At 40.7% G+C, this 17,940-nt stretch overlaps 1 protein-coding gene across 1 annotated transcript in view; it reads right to left on the bottom strand.

The window, feature by feature from the left end:
• The window catches only part of mlphb (melanophilin b), a 41,800-nt gene extending 29,809 nt beyond the window's left edge, over positions 1-11,991 (bottom strand). The window contains exons 1-2 of the mRNA XM_061226808.1: positions 11,923-11,991; positions 9,515-9,657 (exon numbers count right to left, since the gene is read on the bottom strand). Of these exons, the coding sequence (XP_061082792.1) occupies positions 9,515-9,642 (128 nt within the window). The 5' untranslated portion in view covers positions 9,643-9,657; positions 11,923-11,991. The remainder of the gene's footprint in view (positions 1-9,514; positions 9,658-11,922) is intronic.
• Between the last annotated feature and the right edge of the window lie 5,949 nt (positions 11,992-17,940).

The following is a 17,940-nucleotide window of genomic DNA, read 5'->3' as shown; positions in this document are numbered from 1 at the left end:
TCACCGCAGTAAAAAAAGAAAAAATAGTAATTGTCTGGGAATGTTTACACATGGCATGTATTATTCCTCTTATCAGGCTACTTTAACCCCTTAATGCTGGGCCAGTGAGGGTTATTTTTGCATTCATTAACAGGATATACTGTTTGAAAGCATTAAAACTCATGGTTCTATCTGTATAACCTATCTTAACATGCCACAGCTTTAGCGACAACAGTTCCTTATTTAGTAACAAGTGGGTGGTAAAACAAGTGTGGGGGGAACTCACCTCCTCTGCATTTTGGAAATCCACAAACTACAAGAAATAAGCTAATGTCAGTGTCCTTTTCATGACAAGTGTCCAGCAGAATCCATAATAGCTTCTCATTCTAAAAATGTGCTAACTCTGAGAAACGTTGATAGACTGTCCATTGTTTACTAATTTCTCTCAAGGAATTATCATTGTCATCCATTTCACAGTAGACTTCTACAAAAGTACTTGTACATAGAAATGCTATTATCTATTGCTTTGTATAGGTTCTCTCAAACACGATGAGCCCAGGTACAACCGTCTCTGATCAGTATTTATAATTTAGTTGCCGAGAAAATGTGTTACCCCCATCCACGTTTAAGGAAATTCAGTATAACTTCAGCTCATCAAAGAACCGACTACGGGAATGTTATTAAAGCGATGAATAAAAAGTATTTTAGCTAATGACTTCATGTTTCCAATGGTGTATAAATTGTTAGCTTGCATAGAACAACACAGCTTTTTTTCTCGACCTGTTGCTGTCTGTGGATAGCTGCAAGGAGAGGGAGTTTAGGACAGAGAGTTAGGGGAGGGTGACAGGTGGGGGGAAGTGCATCACTTTTTTTCAGGATAAAAAGTGTTGTATAGTTTAGTAAGCAAATGCAGCATTTTACACCTCATAAGGCCCACAGTATCATTTAGTTTTCATGTGTCCTTTTTGAGTCTCCAAATGTCTCTTTTGAAAAACTGCCTGGACATAGATTAGATAAAACAATGCAGAACGCTCATTTTTGAATGAGCAAGCCACAGCTACAATAATCTGTATCCAGTCAAAAACAGAAAATCTTTTCAGTGAGAAAAAACCTTCTACTTTCACTGTGTTTCAGCTTCTGTTACTTTGTTTCAGTAATATTTTCAGTAATTCTGACTCTAAATGGTTACCGCTTTCAGCAAAGACCAGGATTATGCCTGTCGTCAAAAGGGGCAATACTTAAGGGGTTAACCCCCACGTGTGTGGGATGTTGTGAATCTCCCTTTGTCTAAATAAAGCTTTTCAATGGAAAGTGGACGTCAGTGTGTTCCTTTGCTGGTCCCAACTTCATTCCACAATGGGAGAATATTCCCAACAGGCCAAACAATAGGCTTACCAAAATAAACTGTACTTTGGAACATCATTAAGAAGAAAGAGATCACTGGTGAGATCAGTAATTAGAAAAGGGCTGGTAGGCCAAGGCAGACCTCTACAGTTGATGACCAAAGAAGCCTTGCCATAATGAGGAAAAACCTCCAAACCTGTCTGACAGATCAGAAACACAATTTAGGAGGCAAGCACTAATGTGTACATGACTACTCTTCACAAACAGATCTATAAAAGCTACACTGTGAGATGCAAACCACTAGCTCGCTGAAAAAACAGGATGGCCAGGATATAGTTTGCTAAGAAGTACCTAAAAGAGCTCTGGAAAAAGGGTTTTGTGGAGAGATGAGATCAAGATTGATTATCAAAATGATGGCCAGAACAAAGTGTGGAAATTTCTCAGCCTCATAACGGCTTCATTGACTTGCATGACTCACTGGCTTAAACTATGGACCTCATATTGACAAATGCCAATAACTGACTCCAAAAATCAAAATCAAATCAAAAATCAAAAGCCTGAAAGCGTTCATACACATGCACTAAGGAAGTAGCTGAATACACCTGACTAATGAGAAACAGCTGAAAAGCTAACTGTCCAATTACTTTTGATGCAAGAAAATCAGGGCACTCTGTATAATAAGGGTCATAATTCCTACACGGATCACCTCATGTGGATGTCGATACCCCCAATTAAAGGTGGCAGTCAGCAATTTAGCCAAATATTCTTTGTTTAAGTACAGAGGCAAAAGAACAGAAATTGTTCCATGGTCCAAATACTAACAGGCTGCACTGTACTGTATATGCACCAAGAACATTGCATAACACCTACTAAAAAATTTTTACAGAGTCATGCAACAAAACGTCTGCATACTATTATGCTGGGAATAAAAAAACAGATTCCTTAAAACAACAAAAATCCCAGAGCATTTTATATCCGGTCCTTTCACTATTTGAATAGTGAAAATATCCGGAATAGGTGGCGTCAGCCTTTCTCTTTCCTGTGCGACTGTGCTTGAGGCCTTTTCCTAAATGCTTCATTACAGATTTTCTGTGCTTGCACGCAGTCCCAGTGGAAGAGCTCTGCAGATATGACCATTGAGGAAACCTTAATTTAAGCCAAATATTGCACGGTATCAATGATAAATCTTACCAACCACCTTAAAATTAAGTGGATTAAAATGCAATACAATTATTGTTTAAGGGAATCTTCAGGATGCCTTGGTGCAAGACTGGAAAATGGTATGGCTCTTTTCACATCTAATTATTATATGATTATTAGTACACAACTTAACTGCTACATGAACATGCAAACGACATAAAAAAGTAACATTTACTTTGCATTAGCAAGAGAAAACTGAATTTCCTTTCAAGTTCATTTTAACAGACTACTTTTACAACACTAAGTACTTATACTGGTGTCTCTATTTAGATGAATTTAACATAAGACCACCACTCATTTCGCCATGACCATAACGGTAAACTACTTGTCACAGTTTTGCTGCTCATTGCAAAAACACACCCACAATCCCTCAAAAAAAAGTTTCAAAGAGCTAGTTTCAAATACAGTATAACTTGATCAGTTCAGATTACATTACGTGGCATTTAGATTATAGATGGAGGAATCAAAATGTTTTCTCTTAATGGTAGTTTACGTTATTGTACATTATTTATTAGCTTAAAAGAGGAGCCCTACAGGCACAAATGTACTTTCAAACATAACTGAAAACATTTGACTACTATGACTAAAAGTGTTTCAAATCATGGATTGTTTTTGTTCCGAAGCACATACTGTATCGTGATGTTTCAGTCTTGTTCCCAGAAGGTATAACTATCTTCCCATTGATGTAAGCATGCTTACAGTCAGTATAATTTGTATCATGACTCCATGAATATATTACGAAAATCTCTCAAATGTTGAATGTTAAAATCTCTTAAAATTAAGAACGTACATGCTCTTGTTGCTTATGCTGGTATCTGCTTCTGGCATTGTTTCTGTGTATTCACTTAGCAGTGTGTGGACCGGTGTGAGAGCGGGGTTCCCTTTACCCATAAAGGTCTACTAGGTCTTCCATTAGTGGACAATTTATCCTATGCTTGACTCTAATGGAAATGCAAGTCCAAGAGAACCAAACCAATTAAATGAAGTGCCGTCTTCAAGCCTTACAAACCTGGGTAGCCTGTTACATCTCTGGCCAGGCATGATTCAGTCTGGTTTCAATCTGTCTTATAAAAAAAGAAAATGAAAAATCTAATATATATTTTTCTGCTTCATCTTTCTGACAGAATGAATTCCATATTCTGCTCTATATTGACAGAAGTGACATATAGAAATGTATATAAAAATACATCTGGAATTGAATACATCTGGAAATCAATCTCAAGCAAACCACAGGTTGCATTACATTTTCAGTGTCATTTCAAGAACCGGCTTGATACCACTGCGCAAGCACAAACAGAAATAATTGCAAGCTGTGTTCTCCATTCATGAAATAAAATATGTTCTGCAATTTTCATTTTTATTTCTATTTTCAGCTGAAATGCAACACATTTCTAATTATGCAAACATATGAACACAGTGAAATGTCAATAACATATGGTGGCCATGTTGGCTCTGTCTAAGGACAGAACAATTGACAAATACTGTACATGATTCCCCATTTGGCTATGGTCAGCAGTGCTCTAGAGACTGAACATGAAAGCCAAGGTTTGAGAGCCTAATAGAATGCCAAATACTATGCTTTCAGCCCTTCTAATTTGAAAGACTAGCAGACAAACAACAGCTCCCTCAGACTACAATGGCAAGCAAAAAGGAAACCAGGAAATACAGTAAATGTGGACAGGCAGAGTGCAACATTGACCAATGTGAGGAGGAAGCTTTGTATTGTAATTGTATTGAGAATATTCAATGTATTCCAGGCCTTGATTGGGCTTGTCATAAACTAGAGAATCATCGACAACGAAACAAAGCTTTTGTTCAGCACGTATGACAGCTGTGGGCTGTAGAGGTCCGAATTCTCTCCTCTCACCATCAAACAAATTGCTCCTTTCTGACGCACAAGCAGAACTCAAGTGACATACAACTAATACCACGTCTACCACAGTTAAAAAAAAAATTCTGAGACGCTACAAAGTAAGGGACAATGACTGTTCTACATGTCCCCTTCTATTAAAACCGAATCTGAGCCTGGTAAACTTTTAGTACAATAACTGACATTAAGTGCCACCTTGGTTGTTTTTTGCAATATTAAGTCAGTCTAATGTTATTCATTTGGACAGTAAATGTAATTGCAGCCTTTTCGTCTATACTTTCCCTCCAAAAAATGTCAAATTACCCAGAAAAGCATCTGTTTTTTTCTCAGATAAATTCTTATTGTGTTTTTAGTGAAGAAAATGTTGCCAATGTTTTGAAGAAAGAAGTCCCAGATTCCTATTTTTTAATGATAAAAAGAAGGAAGCTTGGCAGCAGTGAGAGTAGTTGATTTCTAGTTAAAGTGACAGTTATACGGATGTCTGAGGGTGGGGAGGTAGCCTACTGCAAGAACAAAACCGAACTGCCTTCTCTTCAACGAGTCACCTGCAAACAATGGGATTAAAGGGACCAGACACATTCTTTAAAATAAAACAGTGTACAAACAAACGCTTGGTTAATTGGACAGTGTACAGCCAACTGCAGAAAATAAGGATCTTAGCTTTGATTAAGTATAACTAGATGGCCACACTTGTGCGCCATAGTCTGGATCCTAATCCCGACCAGAGCAGACTGTGGCCAGGAGTCCTGCAGTTAGGATTGCCAGATTCTCCATTTTTGACCACAATGTCCGTTTTTCCAATTATTTGTACAGTTCCAGTATGTAGTCCAGACCGGACAATATAATGTTCAGTCCGAGAAATTGTTAGAAAAAATGTGCAGTTAGTCTGTAATCAATAATAATAATAATTGGCCATGACTGGTTGAGAATTATGATGTTCCCTGCCTCTGTGCACTCAGGTTCATCATGGGACTGCAGGGCTGCTAAACTTCCCTAAACTCACACAGGAAAAAGTAAGAAAAGATAGCACTAAAAATCTGTGGGTTACTCTTCTTAATGAAATATATGTAAAATCTGACTCCATGGCTCTGGCACTGTTTTGAGTTTGTCTTGATGCATATTGTGTGAGACAGAAAGCCCTGGGCACATGCAGGGAAGGCTAATATGTTTGCTATGAGAAAATGGCCAACCCTGGTGGGAATCAGATGGGGCAAAGACAGGGGCTTCTTTGTGTTGGATGGGAAGCCTTCTCATGGCTTCCGAAACACAACGATGGACACCAACCTTGTGATTGTGCAGTGATCATCGTCCACGGCTGACAATGGGCAGCTTTCATATATCCGTTATAATGGAGCACCACACACACACACATACAGACACAGACACACACACACACTCTCTATCTCTCTCACATACAAGCACACACACACACACAAACCCGCACACAAACTCTCTCTCTCTCTCTCACATACACGCAGACACACACACACAAACCCCCCCCCCACACCCACACACACACATAAACCCGCACACACTCACACACACACACATAACCCCCACCACAAACACACACAAGCAAACCCTCATACAAACACACGCAAACTCTCTCACACACACACACACACACACACAGCATGACCTATTAACAGCTAAGAGACTAGTATAGCTACACAAGTCTGCCTGGAGGGCAAGCCCATAATAATGCCATGTGTCATGTGCATGCACACAAGGAATACTATATGCAAGACAAATAGCCTTTCTGCGTATAAGCTGATATGATAAATCAAGTATACTCAGAACCCTCCGTATCCTTGAAAAGGCATCAAGTTTTTTGGGGGTTTTAATGGTTGCTTTGAAAGCCTGGTTTCAAACAACAACTCTGCTTCTTCCTTTAAGAATGAACACTAAGCCTCTCTGGATCAATAAGACCACAGAATGAAAAGACTAAAAGTCTGTGAATACTTAATGGGGGACCCGCAACATGCACCGATCAAAGGGATATGGAATCAGAACCTTCTACATATGAACCCAATCGTTTTTGGCCCAAATGAACACAATAACAAAAAGAGTGCAATATGCTTCATGCAATGGCTTGAAAGAGAGAACTACCACTCAGTAAAACTCAGAAGGCGGCCAGGAGTGGCTAATGCTTTAAATCAAAGGCTGAAATAAAATATTCTTCACATGGGAGAGAAAAAAAAGGGCACTCTGTAGAAAGAAAAATCCCCAAAGCCAAAGATGGCTGAAATCCACCCATTAGCCTGCCAATGTATTCGAAGGGCAGACTGTAGAGCTAAATTGTGCTAAGGGCTTCACCTCTGACTCAGCAATGCTAAGGCCAGTTTACAGTCCCGTCACCTAGCATCGCTGTGACCAGTGATGTGCAATGGATACGCAATGGATGCAGGGGCTGTCTGTAGCGTAGTGGTTAAGGTGCATGACTGGGTCCCGCAAGGTTTGGGGTTCAATCCTAGGTGTAGGCATGATAACATCCGCACGGATGTTGTGCCTTTGTGCAAGGCCCTTGACCCCACATTACTCCTGGGGGGATTGTTCCTTCTTAGTCTAATCAACTGTAAGGCCCTTAAAAACATCTGCTAAATAACATGCCACTGGCCGCAGTGACACATGGTTTATACTCTGGGCAGCTGTAGTGTGTTTATAGTTTTTGCTAAGGACAACGACCACAGTCTCTGATACAACAGGACACTGGCCACTGGTTCTGGTTCTTGTTCTGGTTTTGGTGAGTCCCGTGGCAGTCGGAGGATGGAATCCAGTGACTCAGACAAAACATAACCAAGAAAGAATGCAGTGGCTAGCACAAATCCTTTCTGTTGCCCTCCACGTTCTGGCACTCGCTGATACAACACCAGTCATTTCTTCTACGGTGTTGAGAAGACCAGACATATTTTTCTGTACTTCTGTTTTTCAAAAACAATTTGAAGGGAAGGGTAGAAGGCACGGGCTGTGCATATGATTGCTGCTTTTGCTTTAACCCCCACCCCCCAGATCCATTATCAAAGTTCCTGATGTAATTTGTTCAATTGTTAGCGCGGAACCGTAGCCACACATTCCTGCTGGAGGCGAGGCAAAGTGTGTTATCTTACTGTGCACACAAGTTATCCCAATCCTCCTCCTGCACTGTGCCGGACCTGCCCCTGCTTTACAAGCCGAGGTTTCCCGTCGACTACCACTTACGTGTAACAGCCGGACACGTTGCGTGTCCCATAATTCTGGGAGTGCTTTGGTTGGGTCAATGGGTCTGCCCCTGTAGGGTGTAAATGGCCCAGCGATGCAGTGTAAATCAAACCAAGCTGTGCGATAACATTGACAGGAGTCAGAGGGCGCCAGAGGCTGGTGGAGGTTTGGGGGTTTTGGGGTTTGGAGGGGGTGGGGGGCGGTATGTGCAGAACACCGTTGAGTATAACAGAATGCAAATGTCCACAGCCACCCCCTGTTCCCTGTTCACAACTTAAACTTTGGCACGGGAAAACTTCTGCATATCTCAATTTATCTCCAAAACTCAACAGGAACACAGTATTCTTGAAAGGTGCTTTCAACCTGTCTATGGTGGGGAGGTCCTGTTCATTCTCTCTCCCTCTTACGCACACATACATGCATGTACATACAGTACACACAAATCCACACACACACACACAGAGGCACAAACACACATACACACCTTACCTTTTTATATTGACTGGTTTTACTCCGGCATTGTTATAATGCTTGCTCACAGATCTCACTCCACTTGTAAAAATCATTAACTGACTCCACTGTCTATACAGCTACATCAGTAAAATTGACAGGACTAAATGTACTATTTGGGAAAGCGCCACAGTGCTGCTCCCCTCCTGCTTTCTAGTGTTGAATAGAGTTGTGTATGATACTTTTCACACACAACATTGCTATAGAACAGCAAGGTGAACACATAAACACAGTAAAGCAAACATGTGCACACACACGCACACCATGTGCACACGCACGTACACCATGTGCACACGCACACACACCCGGTGTGAAATAATTTCTTGGAGAGCTGTACTCAAACCAACCGTGGCTCCAGGTGATGACTCAGTAGTGGAAAGACCCCCAGAAAGAGAACTTATAAGCCATTTCATGGTTTAGGCTTCACAATAATGTTTGCGGTCTTTATCCAACTCTGAACAAATCATGTGCCTTTCAAACAAGAGCAGGCACTGTTTAAATGTTTGGACGACATCCCTGGAGCAACAGTTTAGAAATAACTGCAAATGGGAAAACGGACAAACTACAGTATATTGCACATCCCTGTAAAGATACTAAAGGCTTAAGAACAAACCGGTATATTTTAAGAACAAAAAATATAACTTGATTAAAAAAATGTATAATGCCTCGGGAATGTGACATGTTGCCTTACATGAATACACAAAAGCAAGTTTCGCAAATCTGAATCGTCCATGTTTCGGCTGGATTACTGCTGGATCATTGCTGTCTATTTATTAACTGTAAAAGAATATGAAGGTTAAATTAAAGCTAAATCTCTGACAAAGTGTGTGTGTGAGGGAATAGCAGTTTTTCCCTGAGTGTGAGTGAGTTAAAGACGGAGTGAGTGAGTCATTGACTGAGTGCGAGTGAGTGAATGAGTGTGTGAGTGAGTGAGTGAGTGTGAGTCAGTCAATGAATGTGCAAATTAATCAAGTGAATGTTGAGTTGGTGAGTTCACTTGGTAAGTCGAATAGACCACAGCAACCTTTCATATAGAGACATAAGAACAATCTTCAGCTGTCAGTCACAAGCTTATCGGGAACTGTAACATGAATACAGATCACAAAAAGTGTTGTGTCAATTAACTACCAGCAGGTCATGGGAAATCCAGAGACACAATGATTTAACAGAACCAGCATAATCACAGCGATCAATCAATTACAACTTCAGCTGATGCCGTGCACTTCCCGTATACAACACGGGCCTTCTTTCTGGAAAATAGTGAGGCATTCCTAGCAGTGACCACCATCTATGAGAGGAAAACAGCAATTTGCTTGAGTGAAAGTATATCCAACCAGATTATATTCAATGACAGCTCAGAAGAAACGGGTTCAGCTCGGGTTCTGTTGAACAGAGTCTCTAAAAAAGGCTCACCCTAGTCTGTCCTCCTCCTTCTTCCGCAGATCGAAGTCCCTCTGGATGACCTCCCACACGTGCTTGGCCTCCTCGTCTGAAAGCCTGGACAGGTCCAGCTTCTGGCCGTCTTTGGCACCCAGCATCATGCTGACTCTACTGCTCTGAGGTCGAAGGGGTCCAAACGTGACAAAAAATCAATGTTTGCCACTTCACGTTTACTTTTCTCAGGCACTCTAGAGCTGGGGTGTCAAACTGAATACCCAGGGGGCCACAGGGTGGCCTGTAGTGTAGTGGTTAAGGTAAATGACTGGGACATGCAAGGTCAGTGGTTCTAATCCCGGTGTAGCCACAATAAGATCCACACAGCCATTGGGCCCTTGAGCAAGGGCCTTAACCCTGCATTGCTCCAGGGGAGGAGTGTCTCCTGCTTAGTCTGATCAACTGTATGTCACTCTGGATAAGAGTATCTGCTAAATGCCAATAATGTAATGTGTCTGCAGGTTTTTGTGGTTTCCTTTCAATCCGCTGTCAATTACGGCCTCGAGAACAAGGTGTGTGGATTCTTTAGCCAATCAATGACTTAAATGAACCACAGGTTCTAAGAACAACCTGAAAACCAGCAGACACTGCAGCCCTCCAGGACTGGAGCTTGACACCTGTGCTCTAGAGAAACCATTTTTGCCAACTACAATATCAGTTATATCAGTTTTGAACAACATTTCCCAGTTCCTTGGGCCCTGTAATATATTTTAGCAACAGGCCTATTTAAAACCTTTTCAACTGTTGCACAGAGTGTCTAGAGTACAACATGTTGGTTACAGTTACATCAATGTTGTGAGTTTCACAGGGTTAAAAAAGAGTTCCTTATATAAATAATCATTACCACTGACCATGAGCACCTCCAAAAAGATGATTCTGTGATCATTCTACAAAACCAAACTTCTACTGCAGGTACACGCTGAGACAATGACCTGTGACGCTTGCACATAAATAGTGTAGATAATTAATTACTAGTAATTATTAGGCTATTTATGAATAATTCATTAATAATTATTTATCTGTAACAATGTGAAAGGCTACGATAAACAAAGAAGCTCTCTCGGTCAGAAATGTGCCGTGATCACACGCACCTAGTTCCCTTTCATGTACTATAACTTTGAGGTCTGGGACCTCTTGTATCTGGCACGGGTCGGGGAAAAAGCCAGGGACCCTTGAAATCAGTTTTTTTTTTGTCCTTAGTAACGCCAGAAAAGGTTGTTAAACTATTCCAGCAGCAGTCCCATCTAGTTTCAGATTGGACGTATCAGACTAAATCTCTTAGCCTATAACTATATTTATGTGATAATGCGTCTAACGGGACACGCGTTGCGGGATAGCAGCTAAGCTACTTGGCGGAAAACCTGACAACCAGATGATAACTTGGCTTCTTCCGTTCAATTAACAAATATCATGTACAAATAATAGCCTATAATTTACATTTTCCTTGTCACCTGGCCTGTTGTGCAATCGACAACAGCATAGTAGCTGTAGTCATGTTAAATTTGTGTCAGGACTTAAATGTAATACTGCACCAATTATTGAGTTCAGTTCAACGAAATCTATATTTTGTTTAGCCTACAATAGCATAGGCAACATGATGAGACAACTTGTCGGAGACGAGCACCTAACTACTGCCCAAGTCGTAGTCGGGGAGAATCAAATCCGAGTTTACAGTGTAGGCTACAAATCATGTGATATTTATGCAATTTAGATGGAATAAAAATGCACGTATTATAGCCTATTAAACGCACCCGCATGACAGCAACATTGTTGAATATGGGTAGGGCCTGCATTATATCGATGACCGTGAAAGGAAAAAGAATCAACACCAAGTGGGAATGTTTGTTGAATAGGGTGTGTGGTGTTTGAACATTCCATATCTCTGACCGGGTAGAAAACGTGACAACTTGTAGCCTCCACCTTGTCCCATAAACATAAGAAGCTATCATTGCACACTATAACTGTAGCTAACTATAATTTAGCTTCAAAAGTCGAATAAACGGCTATATTTAGATTACTCACTTGTTAGCGGAGAACTTTGTGGACATCCTAAACTAAAAGTCGCGTTCAGTCATTCAGTTATCAAAATAAAAATAAAAATACCAATGCATACAGTAGCATTCAAATAATTTAATGTATTTCAACCAACAGCATTCGTTAGATTTCAAAGGGAAATCGAGTACTGCGAGTTGAAATTATAATTTAGAATGGAACAAACAGAATTCATCCTTAGCCTATGTATAAATATTGCTGCTATCAAGATGTGATCCATATTCGTCCCCTGTCATGCTAGGCAAGAGGACAGAAAGAAAAACACCTTACAAGCAACACTTTCAGAGGAGGAATGTTTGGACAAACCCTGCTAATTTCAAAAACTATGAATTTACCTTCAACCGAGTTGTGGTTGCGCTGCGTGTAAAATTCTAATCCCACGTAGTCCCTTGGGAGGAATGACAGGAAAACTGCACGGAATCAAGTTTGAGTTTGTTCATCACATGCTCAGTGTTAACACGGGAGTGGAAAACAGAAAAGGTCCTTTCTCCGCCTCTCTGCCCCTTCTCAAAAGGTCACATCTTATTAAACCGTGAAATCCAATAGTGACAGTAAGTAACAGTTTTTGCAGTTCTGTCAGACGTTCCTTAATTACATTTGCACCAGTTAGCATAAGTACGATACTTAACGAGGTGCTTAATGTGGGCCTTTTTGATGCTGTTATAGATCTGAGAATAGCTACCGTATGATTTGCTCGCTGTAACACGAGGCTAAAAGGCGTTAGTCAAGTATGTTCAGTGTTGTGACATAAGTATGAAAGGGTAATTGATTTTAGGATTCATATTGAGAATTACTTTTCATGTAAACAGCTTTTTGGAGAAGGTTGATTGCTTTGTTTTGTTTAAGCCAAAACAGGTACAATTGTGCTGTTCAAAGCCTATTCCATACATTTTCTTTGACGAAAAGGATGAGTTAATTGATTTTAATTACACAAATGAAATTGTAAAAGGAGAACACAGCATTAAAAAGAGAGACATTGATATTATATACAGATTCTGTCCCAGACAGGGGCCCATCATAATGAAGTTAAAGAGCCCCTTTCATCTCTTTGAAGACTGTTTTGCAGAGGCGTAAAGTCATGTTGCAGTCCCCAGTTGTACTTATTTAATGCCCAGAACTTCCATCCTGAAAATTCCCTGAAAACAATTTCCATGAAATAATCAAAGTGGTTTCTTGGGTGGAGAAGGCAACAAAACCACTTACTGTAAATGCTCAAGAAAAAAGCCAACTGCCATGATTAATAAATAATCACTTTCCACCCAAAATCATTTATTTCATTCAAGTCTATGTTTTTGTACTCTGCCAAGAATAATAAAACAAAGCAAAACACCTCATATACTGCACTCTAAATAGAGACATTCTGTTAGTGATCCTGTTAATTTGTTCAAAGACCTTTTGAAGAGAGAGGCGGGGAGAGACAGAGAAAGCTGTGTCTGTAATTTTGAATCAATAAATGTACAACAATTCAAAATATCAAGAAAATCATGCAAACTGTTATATGCAACTACATTCTTGATTACAGTTTGTTATTTATTGGTAGTTTTAAGTGAGCTTTGTACATTATTATTATTATTATTATTATTATTATTATTATTATTATTATAATAATATAATATCATGTATTATAATGTATTTCCTCTCCATTTGTCTAATCACAATTATTTTAGTCATTTTCAAGATCAAGGAAACAATGAACAAATGATTTAAATGAAAGCAGTTAATTTATGCTCTTCCATAGAATATCCTTGTCCTCCTTGTGTGGGCTGACTCTCACAAATCGACCCGCAGTCGTACTTTACAAACCGTAACAGGAAAATTGAGCCGCGATGGAGCGGTTGGGTAAGTTGCAGGGTAGAGCTGGGTAGAGACTCAGGACCACTGCAGTAGCAGAAGCCTGTTCCAGGATGTTACTCACTCTTCTTGGCCCTGATTGGACAAGCCCTTCTCCTGATCTGTCTGTTGGAGGAGATTCCATGCCAGTATGCAATTACCATTCCCTGTAAAGGCCATCACCCACACCGCCATTCTTCTGAATGCATAATGGGAACCAGAAGTTGTACAGTAAGCTGCTTTGAAATGAGCACTAAATCACTACACAAACATACAATTACAGCTAGAACTATTGCTGTTCGTGAATTAAAATGCACTATGCTCTTACAGTATATAATATGCAAACAACTCAATGTACCTTACGAGATTATAATTACCATAAATTTTAAGCTCCAAAGAACATGTTTAACAGCAAAAATCTCCCCCAAAATACTGAAGGAACATCATAATGTTCAATTGAATTAAACATAATCAATTTAATTCTTGAGTGCTTTTAAGGGAGTGAGCCAGGTCTTAAACCCTGATTTTAACAACTCAGTGTAATGACCTAAGGACAGGAAGGGTGGGGACTCATTCCCAGATGAGTACTGAATTAAAATTAAGTTTTGATTTCTAAAAATGCTTCCCCCCGTTTTATTCCAAGTGGAATTCCCAATCGTATGCAGCTGTGCTTGTCTTGCAGTCCGTAGGAGAGTGTAGGCAAGCACATACTCTTAATCGAAACCGCCAGCTGCTTGTCTTCACACTGAAACTCGAAAGCCAAGCTTGCACAGACATGAGTCTGAGCTTTCTTTTGCCACTTTAGCATGCAGAATGCAGAAGCGCGATAGTCCAGTGTGTGTAGAGACACAGATCGTGACCGACTCAACCCTCCCTAACCCTGGGCACTTCTAACCTCGCTAACCTCTCCTACACTCTCCACTGTGCTGGAGGCCTGTCTAATCATTGGTCTAATTCTCGTTAACTTGTGATTCTGATCTGATTTTTAGGAGCTTAAAAGAACACAATTTAGATGGGGGGGGGGCAATATTTTTTATTTACCTTGTGCTTTACTGTAGGCAAACATTAGTGAGTAAAGCTACGTTGATCAAAAACTGTGCTCGAGAAATGCATTGTATTATAGGATGTTTATGTGTGTGCCTGTATATAGATGTGTATTTTTTCATTCCGTCTCCCCATGTAATTGATTTTGTGCACCTAGATCAGATCTCCCCCTGCTGGTGAAAGAGTCATAATGATGCCACCATAGTTACCGCTCCAAAGTATGTCTTCTCAAAGTCCCTTAAGCATTGTTTTCAAAACAACTAGTTAAGTTTCATTATTTAGATCTTAAACTGGTCCTATTTAACTGAAAATATAATTATACGTTTCTCCAGATTTACGGTAACTGCTTTTGCAAAGAGCCTATTCACTGAGGATTTTGGATCTGCGAAAGGAGGCAGTTTATTCAATAAACATCAAAAAACAAACATCATTCAGTTTCAAATATTTTGGTTAGCTCAAAATGAAGGTTTATAAAAACAAATTACACAAGGATTTCTCCTGAAGAGCCAAAAGCAACATTGTCACAGGAGCAGACAAAAATATCAGAAATTGGTTTCATTGGCAGCGCAACAGAGTGCCTTGTAACTGACTTTCAATTTGACAGCATTTTCAACTTAAGTGGAAAATGTGGCATTCCCATGTACAGTATGTCTTACAGATAACAGCAGTACTTTTACACTGCAAAAGAAATAGGAATACAATAATCAAAGGTTTTGCAAAAATATACGCTCAATGCATTGTTTGCTCCATCCTTACCTATTGGGGGAAGGTAAATGTATTTATTTTGTCCGTCAAAGCACCTTGTGTCATATTACTTCATTAATGGCACAGAATAATTTTTAAAAAAGGAACCCAGGTAGTACTATGATACAGAATACTCTTATCTCATCTGTAGACAGTGTGACTGACTCCTTGTCCAGCTAACACCTGCATAAAATGGGGGAGGAGACCAATGCTGTTTTTCTGTAGCCTGGTAAAAAATACCAAAAATTTTACTGGGAGAAGCAGAAGGGCGTGAGGCATTAACGCCTGTTCAGGTAGTAATTAAGCTCAAAGCACTCCAATCTGCAGTTAGACAATACAGAGGCTGAAATATAGCAAGTTTAGTCATAACAGAAGGAAACAACCAAATTCCTTGGCTGGCTTTCAACTGGGTAAAATCTCTGGAACAATGCACTGCCCCCTACTCCATTTCAGATATCACAGCTTATTCTGATTCTTATTCTTATTATTTTTTCAACTCTGTGCTTTTCTCTACACAAAGATCGAATGATACAATAATGACCGTGGAGCCAGCTGCCTACAACATGTGGGAATGGCTCCAATGTCTCACTGTACCTTCATGTAACCATGAACCATATGGCATTGGTTGCAGTCTCTCCACCACCCCCTCCCCCCATATCATATGGACCGATCTGGCTGATGTCAAATTCAGGTCTCCTTTTTTTTGAAGACAGTTGATAATATAATAGATTTCCGCGACAGTGAGATATAAACATGCTGGTCTTTTGGCCTCGGTCCTTGGGAAGCCGGAGGCCCTAGCGCTGTTTGATGTGACGCGTCTTGGGACAGAGTTAAGTCCGCTCTCGCAATCCTTCAGCGGGTTTTTACGGCAGCGCTGAAACATTTGCCATTCCTATTAGTTTATGTAACAGTGGCCTGTTCTGGAGGCGGACTCAACATTCGGGGGGGAAGCAGGGTCTTAAAGAATCCAAGTTTCCTTTGTAAACGAACACTTTCCAAACCCTGTACCTTCAGAAGTCATAATTGGCGGGAGACTATTGACATTGCATGCTGTTCCAGGTCTCCACTGAGGGACATTGCTCATGAATCCACAAGTCCTTCCTATAGTTCTCAGCTTTCGGTGATGTATGTATTTTTAACCAAGAGTGAGTATTACAATATTATTGCTGTTACCATGGTTTCAAACATTGAACATTAATGAATAACAGAAGCTGGTAAAAGACAGTGCTTTGATTTCTCAAAGGCCCTCATTGTTCAGCACCATAGGCAGATCGATGAGTCAGCAGGCCGTCGGTTGAGGGTGGTGAGGTGGTGGCGTGCCGATGTGGTCAGGTCTGGCCTATGGACTGGCAATAGTGATGGTGCCATGAGAAGAAGCCGTTAGTCTCACCATTTACAGCGGAAAAGCCACCGAGCCATGCCAGTTTATTCACTCCAGTGAAGTCACAGCTGAAAATGGCTTAATCGTAGAGCGCCCCATCGGCGTGAAATATTACTGCTAGGCATCTCTGCCTCACAAAGGAAATCCAGGTGCTGTCGGCGACGGCAATGTGCACAGGAGTGCGTGTTAAACAGTGAAGAAAAGAAGTCGCTTTGTGTTCCCCACGCGGAAAGCTCTGAGGAGCTTTATTCCACATCCTCCATCCAAATTCAAATGGATGTGGAAAATGCTGTTATTCATTCACTTGGCTGCGGCAATGTTCTTCCCGTTGGAGTGGTTTTAATAAACCCAGCCTGCAAAACACATTTTTAATTTATTTTATAGTGGCGCTTGAATAACGTCGTTTTGCCTGGACAAGCTTAGTTGTTGGAAATTTTGTTGATGTACTGCTTTTTTATTTACTCACCCTGGGGTACAGAAATGACAGGATTGTGATAACTCAATGAACATTACAGGCAAAACACTGCATAAGGGCATAAAAACTAAACTCATTTTACTGGTCTGGTTCATTCATTCCCAATGTTAGGCCAGGGTGTGGTGGTGCTTTTTACTAACCAAGTAACGTTCACACATTGACAAAGAGTTTGAGCATGTGTGCATAATCACTACTCTCTTTGACTTTACGCATGTGCGAAAGGGAGAGACACAATCCCCTTAAGGCATGATTATATGCCACTGTCATATGCGCTGCTTTCACTGTGTTGGAAAACAGACAGAACAACCTCACAAGTAGTCTCGCCTGTTTTCACACCCGACAATTGGAGGCTGGAAGCCACAGGGCAGAAATAAGGAGGCTTTTACTGATGTAATTCTATTTTACTTGGCTTTTTGGTGGCTAAAGAATACAGTTATTCAGTTGACTTAAGGAAAACAAAGCCCATCAAAATAAATAATGTTGTCTTTGGTCGCCCTTTCCATAGGTTAATGTATGATTCACCTCCTAGTTCACTGTATGTACTGTACACTGTACTGTCCTGCACAATGTGAGCTCTTCACTGTACTCTCCTGCACTGTGAGACCTTCACTGTACTCCCCTGCACAGTGAGTCATTCACTGTACACTCCTGCACAATGTGAGCTCTTCACTGTACTCCCCTGCACAGTGTGAGTCCTTCACTGTACTCTCCTGCACAGTGTGAGACCTTCACTGTACTCTCCTGCACTGTGAGACCTTCACTGTACTCCCCTGCACAGTGTGAGTCCTTCACTGTACTCTCCTACACAGTGAGAGACCTTCACTGTACTCTCCTGCACAGTGTGAGACCTTCACTGTACTCCCCTGCACAGTGAGAGAC

Source organism: Conger conger, chromosome 17 (assembly GCF_963514075.1).
Source record: "Conger conger chromosome 17, fConCon1.1, whole genome shotgun sequence".
NCBI lineage: Eukaryota > Metazoa > Chordata > Actinopteri > Anguilliformes > Congridae > Conger > Conger conger.
This window is presented reverse-complemented; position numbering and strand designations above follow the sequence as displayed.